Genomic DNA, 13,075 nt, shown 5'->3' with positions numbered 1-13,075 from the left:
GCGGGATATTACCGCCGATTCGTTGAAGGATTTTCGAGCATAGCAAGACCGATGACTCAATTGTTGAAGAAGGACCGGAAGTTCGAATGGACCGACAAGTGTGAAGAGAGCTTTCAACAGCTCAAGCTAAGATTGACATCAGCCCCGAACTGGTTATGCCGGACATTACCAAGCCATTTGATGTGTACTGTGACGCCTCCAAGATTGGTCTTGGATGTGTGCTGATGCAAGAAGGCAAAGTAATATCTTACCTATCAAGACAGCTGAAGCAGCATGAACAGAACTATCCAACCCATGACTTAGAGCTAGCAGCGGTGGTGTTAGCACTGAAAGTATGGCGTCATTACCTCATGGGTAATCGATGCGAGGTTTACTCGGATCACAAGAGTCTGAAGTATATCTTCACGCAGAAGGAGCTGAATATGAGACAGCGCAGATGGATAGAGTTAATCAAGGATTACGACATGGAAATCCACTATCACCCCGGCAAGGCCAATGTGGTAGCGGATGCTTTGAGTAGACTGCCGTGTCAGTTGAACTCCATGTTAGCAACTGAGCAACCAAGCTTGTTTGAAGAGTTTGAACAGTTTAGGCTTGAACTGGTTAGTGAAGGATACCTCGCCAGCATTGAACTCCAACCCACCCTGATTAGTCAGAATCAAGGAAGCTCAGAAAGGAAATACTAGCATTGACGGAATCAAGAACCAAATAGCCGCCGGCAAGGCACCGGGATTCACCGTAGATGAAGAAGGAGTGCTATGGTATAACAAGCGCCTGTGCGTACCAACAGACTCAGAATTAAAGCAAGTCATTCTGAAGGAAGCTCACGACACCCTATACTCCATTCACCCCGGAGGAACCAAGATGTACCAGGATTTGAAGGAACAATTCTGGTGGCATGGGATGAAGAGAGAAATTGGAAGCTACATCGCCAAGTGTGACATATGTCAAAGAGTCAAAGCCGAACACCAACGCCCCGCAGGACTGTTGCAACCCCTACAGATTCCCGAATGGAAGTGGGATTCCGTAGGAATGGATTTCATCACCGGACTGCCCAAGTCTAGTAAAGGAAATGATTCCATCTGGGTAGTGGTCGACAGACTAACCAAAGTCGCCCACTTCATCCCCGTCAAGACCACCTATCAAGGACCGAGACTTGCAGAGTTATACATCTCAAGGATAGTCAGCCTGCACGGAACCCCGAAGTCGATAGTATCCGACAGAGGATCCCAATTCACCTCCAGATTCTCGGCAGAAAGTACATGAAGGACTCGGAACTCGTCCGAATTTCAGCACAGCCTATCACCCGCAGTACGGATGGACAGATCGAAAGAGTCAACCAGATACTAGAAGATATGTTGAGAGCATGTGTGCTAGAGTATGGATCTAAGTGGGAAGACTGCTTGCCGTACGCAGAATTCTCGTACAACAACAGCTACCAAGCCAGCTTGCAGATGGCCCCCTTTGAAGCCTTGTACGGAAGGAAGTGCCGTACCCCTCTGAATTGGTCGGAAGTAGGAGAGAGTCAAATCTTTGGACCAGATATTCTCCGAGAAGCCGAAGAGAAGGTTCACAAGATCCGTGAGTACCTCAAGACAGCCCAATCAAGACAGAAGAGCTACGCCGACAAGAGACGCCGAGAGATGACATTCGAGATCGGAGATTTCGTATATCTCAAAGTGTCCCCCCTTAAAGGAATGCAGAGATTTCAGCTTAGAGGAAAGCTCGCACCCCGATATGTCGGACCTTTCAAGGTCCTGAGTCGCCGAGGAGAAGTATCCTATCAACTGGAGTTACCGGAAGAAATGTCAGCGGTGCACAATGTGTTTCACATCTCGCTACTCCGGAAGTGTTTAGAGGTACCTGAGAAGACCGAGGTGTTCAAGAACATCGACCATAGAGCTGTGGATATCAACTCAGATCTGACATACCGCGAAGTACCTATTCGCATCCTGGAAGAAGCTTTCAGAACCACCCGTACTCGAAGTATCAAGTTTCTGAAGATCCAATGGAGTAATCACACCGAAGAAGAAGCCACTTGGGAGAGAGAAGACTTTATGAGGACTGAGTACCCAGATCTCTTTAGTACCTAGTTTTCTCAGATCTCGGGACGAGATCTTTTGTAAGGGGGAAGGGTTTGTAACATCCCAAGTTTCAACAACAATAAATAAGAAAGAGAATTTCCCCAAACCCAAAATTTGCAATTAACAAAAACTTTTTATATGCATATAGTGCCACATATAGTTTCTTGCATTTGAATGTTTTCTTTTGTGCAAATGCCATGATGAGTGTTAGTATGTTTAAACATTGCTTGTGAACCCTAACCAAGATCACCAAAACCCTAAATTGAGAAGAAATCAAGAAATGGGGAGAAACCCATATTTCCTTTACATACACCTTATGCCAAAATGCAAATCCTCAACCAAGGCCAAGTTTGTTTGCTCCCTTGCTTCTAAAACACTTTAATATGATAAACTAACACCTTTGCATCCTTGGATCAAGAATCAAATACCAAGAATTCAAAAATCTTGAATACATATGATAATGGTCAAGTGGACCAAAAATATTTTCTTCACCTCTTTACCCCTCTCGTATTTCTCAAATCCTAAACTAAACTTTGTCAACCAAAGCCATGTCATCCAAGACCAGGTCAAGGTGAGTACTTTTCATGTTGACCACCATGGCTAAAGTGGACTAGGTTGACCAGAATTAAATTGCCAAAATGGGATCTGAGAAGAAAAACTAGATAACCCCAAATTTGAACTTTTGCAAATCAAATCCAAATTGAGTGCCACCACCACCAATACTTCACTATAATTATATGAAAGAGACTCACCAAAAAGAATTTCAAATTTCAAACAAAAGGTTCATGCGGGCATTGTGTCGAACAGGTTGCGTGCAGCTTTTCCAATTTGTATGTCACCCTATTACACACTGGGTTCTTCCCTAAACCCCTTTAACCTGTGATCATCACACCCTCTTACAGCCTCTGCATCACCCCAGTACCTGCTTGGATCGATTAAAGTGAGAGGAGAGGGGAAAGAAACCCTAAACTACTGCATGCCGTGGCCATGCCGGCCACCTTGTGCACCTTTCTCTCCAGCCTCTCTCTCTCAGCATCACCTTGTCCCAGAGCATCTCTGTAACACGAGGAACATCACGGTACACCGCCCATGCTCGCCACGGCTCGGCATTGGCCAGAACGCGCGCGCCCAAAAGCATGCCAGGGCATGCCAGCCAACGCGGTGAGCGCGCACTGGCCGCGCCGATGCGTCGCCCACTCGAACGCGACCGTCCTCGCCCCGCATCCCTACCGCGTCGCCGAGCATCTACTCCCCGCCCTCTACACGCTAGACGAGCGCCCGTGCCTGCCCCGCACCGTCGCCGTCGTCCTCGACCAAAAGATGCCGCACGCCCCGTGACAAAACCCGCAAGCCCCCGAGCCATCCCGTCTCCTTTTCTCTCGCGCCGGCTAGCCGTTGAGCATCGCCGAGGACGACGCCTACAAGATGCCGTCCTCGCCTTGCCCTTTCGATCGACGGAGAGGCCACGCCGACGACGCTCCTCCACAGCACCCCGGCCACCTTGCTCCCTCTATAAATAGCGACGATCGGCACTCCCTCTCTTCACACAATCCACTCCCCTCACCTCACTGAGTCTTCTCCACCCACCAATTTCACCAGACCTCGCCGGAGCTGCTCGAATCGCGAGCTCAAGTCCGCCGGAGCCCGCGGAAGCCCTGCTTCGATTGGCGCTTCCCCGAGCGCCGCCGCTGCCCCAAGCTCTTCCTCATCTACTACACCTTCACCGCGCATACTGCCCGAGTCCTGCATCGGCCTGGTAGGCTCTCCCACCCCCTAGGCTCGCCGCCGGTGAGCCGTCGCTCGTCGGAGACGACGATGCTCCAGCACCGTCGATCTTCGTTCTAATCCTGCGGTCCGGATTGAAAATACCGGTTCGCTGTTTAAAGAGGCGCCGACAGGTGGCCCCCACCTCGTCAGCGCGGCCCGAGCGCGCCAGCCGCGTGTTGGGCTGCGAAGTGCTGCCGAATTTCGTTTCGGCCCAATAACCTTTCCCGCCTAGCCCACGATTTCAAATCCACTTTAATCTTATTCAAATTTGTTCTGCAGATGCTTTAGTAATTTTTGAATAGTTTGAAATCGGCCAAACCAAATTTAGCAAACCTTATACCGTTGGAAAGCTCATGAATTTATCTATCCAATGCCACTGGCCCCACCAACAAATTCATTATAGATTTAATTAGACAAAAAAGACAAGACAGAGATTTTTGAACATTCAAACTTTATTTAAAATTCAACCAGAATAGATTTTGAAGTAATTCCAATTCTAATAAATCACAAATGATGTCCTCTAATTGATTATGCAATAACATAGCCCTGTTGTTTGTATGATCATGGACTAGATCAAATAAAATGGCTATGTAGTCATTTCTAGAACATTTTTAAAGTAGAATTCAAACTCAACCCTAATATGAGAGTTACCTCTCATTTAAATTTTGATCCTAAGTACTAATAACCAGGGGGAAAGACTTAGGCTAATGAACCCTTGAGAATTATTACTTAGAGATTTTAATCCATTTAATGTTAAGTTTAAAACTATGTGAAGTGTAGCACTTCAATTAAATTGAACTCACATATAATAGATATGAAATGTTGACTTTGGGTCAACCTATATTTCATACCTTATTATTATATGAAGAGATTAAATCTTAATAAGAAGTAATGAAAAGAAATGATTTCCTTTAAAGACCTACATACCAATTTTAAGAAATAGGAGTAATGAGAGGAAATTATTTTCTTTCAAATAAAGACTAATCAAATAATCCACCATGCCATGTTTGATTGACACTAGGACTAGTATGTGAACCTTTTTGAGTGTTTCTAGTTTAGTATGTGAGCTTGGTTTAGTATTTATACCTCGTATTCGTATATAGACGCTAGTAACGAGGAGTATCAAGAGGAGGAGGGCTACTCACGGGGAGAAGAAGAGAACTTTGAGAACTACTCAGCCCAAGGCAAGCTAACCCTTGCTAAACACAAGTGCTTAGCTCTACAAGAGCAAAGGCACCATCACACTTTACTTTTATGTATTACCTATCCCATGTTTTTACTTACATTTACTTTTGTTTATTTATTTCAAAGTACTTTTGATTTATGATTCACTTGGTCTAGAGTAGAAAAATACTTGGAATAGATTAGCACACTCAAAGCTAGATAGCACCCCTCATATAGTTGCTAGTGCTAATCAATTAAAATTGACTACTCTAGATGGGAACATGGTGAAGTGAAATGACCTTGAAAGAAAGTAAAGTGGAGGTGGATTTTGAACAAGAGAAGATGGTAATTTTTGAAAATTGATGATTGAGTTTGAATGCGATACCCTTCCAATTATACAAGTACCCCCACAATACCTGATTATGGGTAGGGCTTAACTAGAAACTTGTGTATTTTAGTATGGGTTCCCTCTGAACAAACATCATAGGGGTTACGCTGCGGCTGCCTCGGTTAAGTGTGGTTTGATGTTGAAATGAGGTGAATGTACGGCCCAAGCCCCGTGCGGTTCCCGGGTTGACCGCGGTTTTCACCGGGAGGCCAAGCTCATGGGGAGAGGTGCTCATACTAGCATATATAAGTGAAAGGTTAGGGTTGATGATCCGCGTATCGTGTTACGATGATTCGGGGTTATCCTCGACGGATGTAATCAAAAGTTGTGGCACAAGAGTACAACCTCCGCGAGTGTTAAACCTATTCGAATAGCCGTGTCCACGGTTACGGACGATTGGAAAGGCCATACTATCTCCGTTATCATTAAAATGTTTTGATTCTAGAAAGGAATGGTGGATTGAAAGGTGACATTATGGTGAACCATAATGAGTTGTGGGAATGACACTAATGTTCCCACTTGAGTTAGTCTAGCACATGATTTAGGCTTTTACCAAAGATTTATGAAACTAAAACTTGGCTTTATGCAAATAAACCTAGAGCTTAGCACCCCATTACACTTAATGAGTATTTACCTTAGAGTTAGTTTGCGAGTACTTTAAAAAGTACTCATGGCTTTGCCACGGCTATTCGAATGCCGGACTTTGAAGAGGAGCAACGAGTATCGGGATGACGGACAACGGGACGTCTACGATAACTAGGATCGTCTTCTATCGTCAAGCGTTGCTCGTGGAATAGATAGTCCACTACTACTACGCTTCCGCTATGTATTTGTGATGTTGAACAATCTATTTGTGTAATATTGGATCATGTGATCCCTTGTTGTAAGACTCTATGTGTTGTAATAAATGATGACTCTGAACTACTTACTATTATGTCTCGCAAAAACAATCTTCCTGGGATTGCGATGTATGATGTAATAGGGCATCCGGACTTAAAAATTCGGGTGTTGACAGGAGATGAGATACTACCGCCCCTGTTTATATAGATCGAAGTCAGGGCGAGGGCCGCGGCACGCGTAGCATCGACATTACTTCGTGCGCAGAGGTAGGCGACAGCCGCGCACCACGCGAGGCATCGCCATTTACGCGGCCGCAGAAGCGACGCCTCCGCGCCAGTCTGGCGGAGAAGACGCATCGACGCTGGGTCACTGCCAGGCGGGCCAGACGAAACGTCCGCCAGACGCGAGCGGACACTTTGCGCGTTCGTGCAGCGTCCGCGGAGACGCATATTTGGGCCAGATTTGTGTCGCCGCGGACGTCCGGTCAGTTTCGTCGCCCCGCTGGAGGAGGCCCAGACGATTACCGATCACGGCGGACGAAAACGGTCGCTCAGCGTCATTTTGCGTCGCACCGCTGGAGATGACCAAGGAGATAGAGTGGCGGTGGTGGGTTCCACAAAACTCCAAGCGAGGAAACCGGCTTGACCGCCGTTCTCCCTTCATTTACTCCTGCTCCGTCGTCAGCGGCGCCACCCTATTCCCTCCTCAATTTCCGCCTGCCTACCTTTTTCTCACTTCCCTTCCTTGCTTGCTTGGCTCGCAACAACAATAACCACCATAGTCGCGCACCGGCGCGGCTAGGCGGCGGCGGAGGCGGCACTATCTAGCAGTCCAGCCTAGGCTCCATCCATGGCGACGCTGGAGGACCTCGGGGTGTCGGCCTTCATCAACATCGTGGGCGCCTTCATCTTCCTCCTCCTCTTCGCGGTGCTCCGCATCCAGCCCATCAACGACCGCGTCTACTTCCCCAAGCTCTACATCGCCAAGAAGCGCACCCATGACCACCGCGGCGCGCGCAGGGCCATCAACCTCAACCTCTGCACCTACTTCAAGTTCCTCAGCTGGGTCCCCGGCGCGCTCCGCATGAACCAGACCGAGCTCATACACCACGCCGGCCTCGACTCCGTCGTCTACCTGCGAATCTACACACTCGGGTACGCAATTGCTCTTCCTAATCCGCATCCTCCCACTACCACTGCTCTGCTAGTACTGCAAAATTGATGGGATTACTGGCTCGCGGTGACAGTGCCAAGTAATGCTGCATTTGGTTCCATTTTGTTTCCATCTGGCCGCATTCCAGCGGATAACGCCATTACGAATAAATGCGTTGCCAATTTCGCCTGCCTGGATGGATTGTTGGTTTGCGTGTCAATAATGCATACACCCTCACCGCGCCCAGCTGTTTGATCCTCTCATAGGAAACATGTGATCCTCACATGGTCTAGAGATTGCGCACCCAAACGCGTCGAAACAATCTTTTTCCTAAGGTTTTAACCCTTCAGTTTTTTTGCATTAATCCTTATAACTCACTCTAGTCAATTCGGCCATCAATTGATTGGATCTCGGAATGACTGGTTGCGTAATTATCCGTAAGGACCGTAACGTTGCTTGCTTGTGTCTGGTGACAACGTTGACGATAGAGGCCATCTTACCACGTCGTGGCTGGCACCCAGTTCAGTTGGGCCGTTGAAGAGCGGCGCCGCCGCGCCGTTCGTCAGATAAATCCTGAATTGTTTCGCACGATTCCTGGCGCTCTTTCAGCACGGCACGGGCTTATCCAGCTTTACACTGGTACTTTATTCTTGTCTCGTGCAATCGAGTATACTCCACCGGCCTGCTATCTTATATATTCCCGGTTAGCCATGTAGTGCTCGCCCACTAAACAACACGCTGCCTTTGTTTTGTGTGTGGCTTCAACCGATTTTTCAGTCCGTGAGGAGGACAAGGGGACCAACCAACCACCGGCGTGCACAACTGGAGATGCTTTTCTTGCCACTTTGGACTGAAATTTCAGTCTAAAGGTTTCCCCTATTCAGAATGCATCCATGTTCTTTCACAAAAAGAAAAAACAATAAGAAGCGTCCATGTTCTTCAGTAGTCGCAAAACCAAATCAAATTGACAGCCTGGTTCCCTGATCCCTTCTACTGTAATGTACCCTTGACAAGCTGCCATGTACACACACACAATTAATAAAGTACAATTCCATCACCATGTGTTGCTCGATCCAAGAAAACTTCTCCTTCACGTTTATCCCTGCATACGACAACTCTTTACGTCCACCCTCTGTTGACCATGAGCAATTGTGGCATACACAACTAGCTGCTCCATGTAAAAAAGTTGTCAGAAGCAAAATGGTGAATTTTATCTCTCCAATGAAAGCTACAACTTTACTCACAAAAAAAGAGAATAGACCCCACAAATATGACACTATGTATCCCTTTCTCTCTCCAAAAACCATGCTTTTAAGGTTTATAAGATCCTGCTTCCTGAAGAGGAGGTTGCCTCCTCATTCGAACCTACTTTAGACCACCCGAACCTAGCTAAAGGTGTGAGGCAGTACCTCTAGGGCAGTGCATTGGGCATGCCCTCAGTAGGCTAGCTCGGGCACTACTTTGGGTCGATTACAACTTTCACCCCTCTTTTGTCACGAAAAGATTTGGGAACCTGCTGTAGGAGTTGCGACTACTATTTTACGTTTCATGCAGTTCAGCATAGTGTTTATTTTCTTAGTTGGTACTTTCCAGTTTCATTTTGAGATAGTCTTATCTTTATATCATTTTTTCTTCTTCTTTGGGCACACTGGCAGGCTCAAGATATTTTTGCCCATAATGGTTGTCGCCTTGCTGGTTCTTATCCCAGTCAATGTATCTGGTGGCACATTACTGAACTTAAAAAAAGACGTTGTCTTTAGTGATATTGATAAGCTGTCCATATCAAATGTTAGCCCGGGATCCAACAGGTAACCTTAAACCAAACTATGAACTCTGATTCTGGCAGCTTTTTATTATCCTTACATGAAGCTCAGAAAATTGTTGATAACTGCTATATTTTGAATCTTTTTTTTTTGTTATTAGAAACTTTATATTATTCTCGTTGTATGTTTGATTTGTAACAGTACTTGTAAAGTTCAGGAAATTGTTGATCACTGCTATATTTTGAATCCATTTTTTTTTTATCTTAGAAACTCTACATCGAGTTCACCGTGGCCATCTTATTTCACTTCAGGTTTTTCATTCATCTTCTAATGGCATACGTGTTCACATTTTGGACGTGCTTTATGCTGTACAAAGAGTACAGTAACGTCGCATTCATGAGATTGCATTTCCTGGCATCTCAGAAGCGTTGTGCTGATCAGTTCACTGTAAGTACGTTAACAAAGTATGTGATGCATTGAGAGCCTTTGTCCTACTGTACCAATTAATGTGTATTTTCGATGCCAGGTGATTGTTAGAAACATACCTAGGGTTTCCAGCCATACAACATCTGAAACAGTTGAAGAGTTCTTCCGTAGGAACCATCCGGACCACTTTCTTGGTCAGCAGGTGTTGTATTTCCCCTTTCTTGTTCGCCTTGCTGGGTTCAGTACTTGGTTTTAATCTTTCTTCACCAGTAATGGTGGCTGTGAAAAAATATTTTGCTAACAAAACTGACCTTATTTTGGACGTTCAGGCTGTTTACAATGCTAACCGGTATGCTAAACTCGTAAAGAGAAAAGAGAGGCTTCAAAATTGGTTGGATTACTACCAACTAAAGTTTGAAAGACATCCTGACAAACGACCAACTGGAAGGGTATGTTCCAACAACTGCTTTGGTTTTCGATTTACGTGCAAATGAACTACTAAGCATGTTAATAGTTTTGGTATTTCAGACTGGATGCTTTGGTTTCTGTGGTGGAGAAGTGGATCAAATCGATTACTACCGAGCTAGAATAAGTGAACTTGATAAGAGGGTAGGTCTACAATCCTTGGTTCTATGATTTCATACAAGTGACAGGCCAAAAGCATTTCACTTGGATGGAGCTTGTTTACGGTTTTAACATAGGCTACTCGTTATGTTGATCTCCAGATGGCATCCGAGCGTCAAAAAGTTCTCAATGATCCAAAAGCTATTATGCCTGTTTCTTTTGTGACATTTGACTCAAGATGGGGGGCTGCTGTATGTGCACAGACACAACAGTCAAAGAATCCCACCCAATGGCTAACTGATTGGGCTCCTGAACCACGGGATGTTTATTGGGAGAATCTTGCCATTCCATTTTTCTCTCTGAGTATACGCAGGTTTCTGATATCAATTGCAGTTTTTGCTTTGGTCTTCTTTTACATGATACCTATTGCATTTGTGCAATCACTTGCCAATCTTGAGGGTATTGAGAAAGTTGCACCGTTCGTGAGGCCAATAATAGAAGTGTAAGGCTGCTTTCTCCTTCTCCTTCGCATGCTTTGCTCCTCCTTTCTATTTATTTATTCATTTAATGCATATTCCGTAACTTGCAGAAAAGTGGTGAAGTCCTTCCTACAGGGCTTCCTTCCTGGTCTGGCTTTGAAGCTCTTTCTCTATATCCTCCCATCTGTTCTTATGATCATGTCGAAAGTTGAAGGCTATGTTTCTTTATCATCTCTGGAAAGGAGGACTGCTTCAAAATATTATTACTTCATGCTGGTGAATGTTTTTCTTGGAAGCATAATTGCTGGCACAGCTTTTGAACAGCTATATTCCTTTTTTCATGATCCTCCTTCAGAGTAAGTTTCATTAAACCTTCTTCCCCAACCATTAATCTTATGAACCAAGAAAGTATTTTCCCCTTGTCTTCATTTCATTAACTATTGTCATTGCTTCATTACTATAATGTACCAGTGGTAGTACTCACTCTCAAAATTATGTTAACGAAGAGGTTGTTGGATGTACAGTAACAAAAGGTAACAATCAGCATCTCTAATTCTCTGCAGAATACCAAGGACCATTGGAGTAGCTGTACCAATGAAAGCTACATTTTTCATGACATACATAATGGTCGATGGCTGGGCTGGTATCGCGAATGAGATTCTTCGGGTGAAACCACTGGTCATATACCATCTGAAGAACATGTTTATCGTGAAAACTGAGAGGGACAGGGAGAGGGCGATGGATCCTCGCAACATTCAACTTGGGGAAAACCTTCCATCCCTACAACTGTATTTCCTCCTTGGGCTCGTGTACGCAGTGATCACCCCCATTCTCCTACCTTTCATAATCGTCTTCTATGCCTTTGCTTTCCTTGTCTACAGGCACCAGGTGAATTAATGCTGCTTTGACCTCCCTGTGATAGTGTGATGCGTTAAAGCTGAGTGCACTAAACTACCTATGTTGTGTTGGATGTTGGTTTCAGATCATCAACGTGTATAACCAGGAGTATGAGAGCGCAGCGGCATTTTGGCCTCAGGTCCATTCGCGCATCATAGCAAGCTTGCTGATCTCTCATGTAACTCTGTTTGGGTTGCTGAGCACGATGAAAGCCGCCTACTCTACGCCGTTGCTCATCTTCCTACCATTGCTGACGATATGGTTCCACAAGTACTGCAAAAGCCGGTTCGAACCTGCTTTCCGGAAGTATCCTCTAGAGGTCGGGTCATACCATTTCTCTCCTGTTCTGGAAGATTGTTTTGCAGAACCTGAGATGTTGTTTGTTTTCTCTACTTCAGGAAGCAATGGAGAAGGACAGGATGGAGCATGCGTCGGAGCCAAGCCTGAACCTCAAGACCTACTTGGCAAATGCCTACCTGCACCCCATCTTCCACATGTTTGAGCAAGAGGAACAGAAAGAGGAGACGACGTTAGAGGTGAGGATCGACAAATCGCAGCAGCAACAACAACAGCAACATCATGTGAGAAGCTCACACACACAGTATGAGGAGAGGAACACTGAGACACATTATTACCATGAGGAGAGGAGCAGCAGCCAATACCAGTATCAGTACCAGCATGAGGAAACTCACATGAGGAGTGAACAGTCACCACCGCACTTCGTCTACCACCATGAAATTCAGCCTTGATGCTAGGATCTTACCACTACCTAACTTCATTGTGTTTTTGTGAAAAAAAATTAGTTGCCGTGTAGTCTTGATGGGGCTGATGAGGATTGATGTATATGTCAATTTGTAGTGTGATGATAATGCAGTGAGGCAATTAATTTATTGCTGCAAAAGAAGGATATACTATTAACTAGCTTGAAAACTAATGTGACTCGGCCTTGATGCAAATGCAAGTGGCTTGTGCCGTTTCCTGTGAGTGGTCATTTCTATGACTGAGGGTATGTGGTTCTGCAATATCCTTTTTGGTTGTCAAGTTTAATCTGACGCGGATACATATATTATCAAACAGAAAGACATATATTGCTAAATGGATATTGGTTTCCACAAACAAAGAAGAAATAGTCCCGACAGTTCACTTAAGAGCTCAAGCTACATGAAGCTTGGTTTTTTCCAAAATTTTAAAAACACAATTTCAAAGTTTTAAAAAATTCTGAAAAAATCTAGATGTATATAATGATGATTTCTATCGACACACACAATCTCAACCTGAAATTACTTATATTGTGGGCTTAATAAAAATGAAATTTTTTGGAGGATTGGATTTTTGCGTTGTTCTTTCTTTTAGATGTCAGATTTTAGCATTTTTTGTGCAGACCAAAATATGGGGTATTTCGAGTTGATAGTTTTTCAAGTTGATAGAGTACACTATATTTTACATCTAGAACTTTTGGTCGATTTTTTTTGAAACTTCAAAATATCATTTATTTAATGGTTAGCCCAAGCTCCAAACGCCTGCTCTCGAAATAATCCACTTTTTGTGCCT

General features: G+C 44.8%; 1 protein-coding gene across 1 annotated transcript; it reads left to right on the top strand.

Moving 5' to 3' along the window:
* The first annotated feature begins 7,090 nt into the window (after window positions 1-7,090).
* Window positions 7,091-12,503, top strand: LOC124646437 (CSC1-like protein At1g32090). Its single transcript, XM_047186549.1, has 11 exons — window positions 7,091-7,397; window positions 9,051-9,203; window positions 9,470-9,605; window positions 9,685-9,786; window positions 9,914-10,033; window positions 10,113-10,193; window positions 10,310-10,650; window positions 10,738-10,983; window positions 11,191-11,515; window positions 11,610-11,843; window positions 11,923-12,503. Exons 1-11 carry the CDS (start codon window positions 7,093-7,095, stop codon window positions 12,271-12,273), a joined length of 2,394 nt encoding a protein of 797 aa, XP_047042505.1. The 5' UTR covers window positions 7,091-7,092; the 3' UTR covers window positions 12,274-12,503.
* Window positions 12,504-13,075: the final 572 nt, after the last annotated feature.

This window comes from Lolium rigidum, chromosome 4 (assembly GCF_022539505.1).
Source record: "Lolium rigidum isolate FL_2022 chromosome 4, APGP_CSIRO_Lrig_0.1, whole genome shotgun sequence".
Taxonomy (NCBI): Eukaryota; Viridiplantae; Streptophyta; class Magnoliopsida; order Poales; family Poaceae; genus Lolium; species Lolium rigidum.
This window is presented reverse-complemented; position numbering and strand designations above follow the sequence as displayed.

Excerpts from the sequence above, each read along its gene's own strand:
- LOC124646437 (XM_047186549.1), top strand. The coding sequence starts at position 7,093 with ATGGCGACGCTGGAGGACCTCGGGGTGTCGGCCTTCATCAACATCGTG. Across the intron at positions 10,194-10,309 it reads TAAGTGAACTTGATAAGAGG|ATGGCATCCGAGCGTCAAAA; the intron begins GTAGGTCTACAA and ends GTTGATCTCCAG. Across the intron at positions 11,516-11,609 it reads TCCTTGTCTACAGGCACCAG|ATCATCAACGTGTATAACCA; the intron begins GTGAATTAATGC and ends TGTTGGTTTCAG.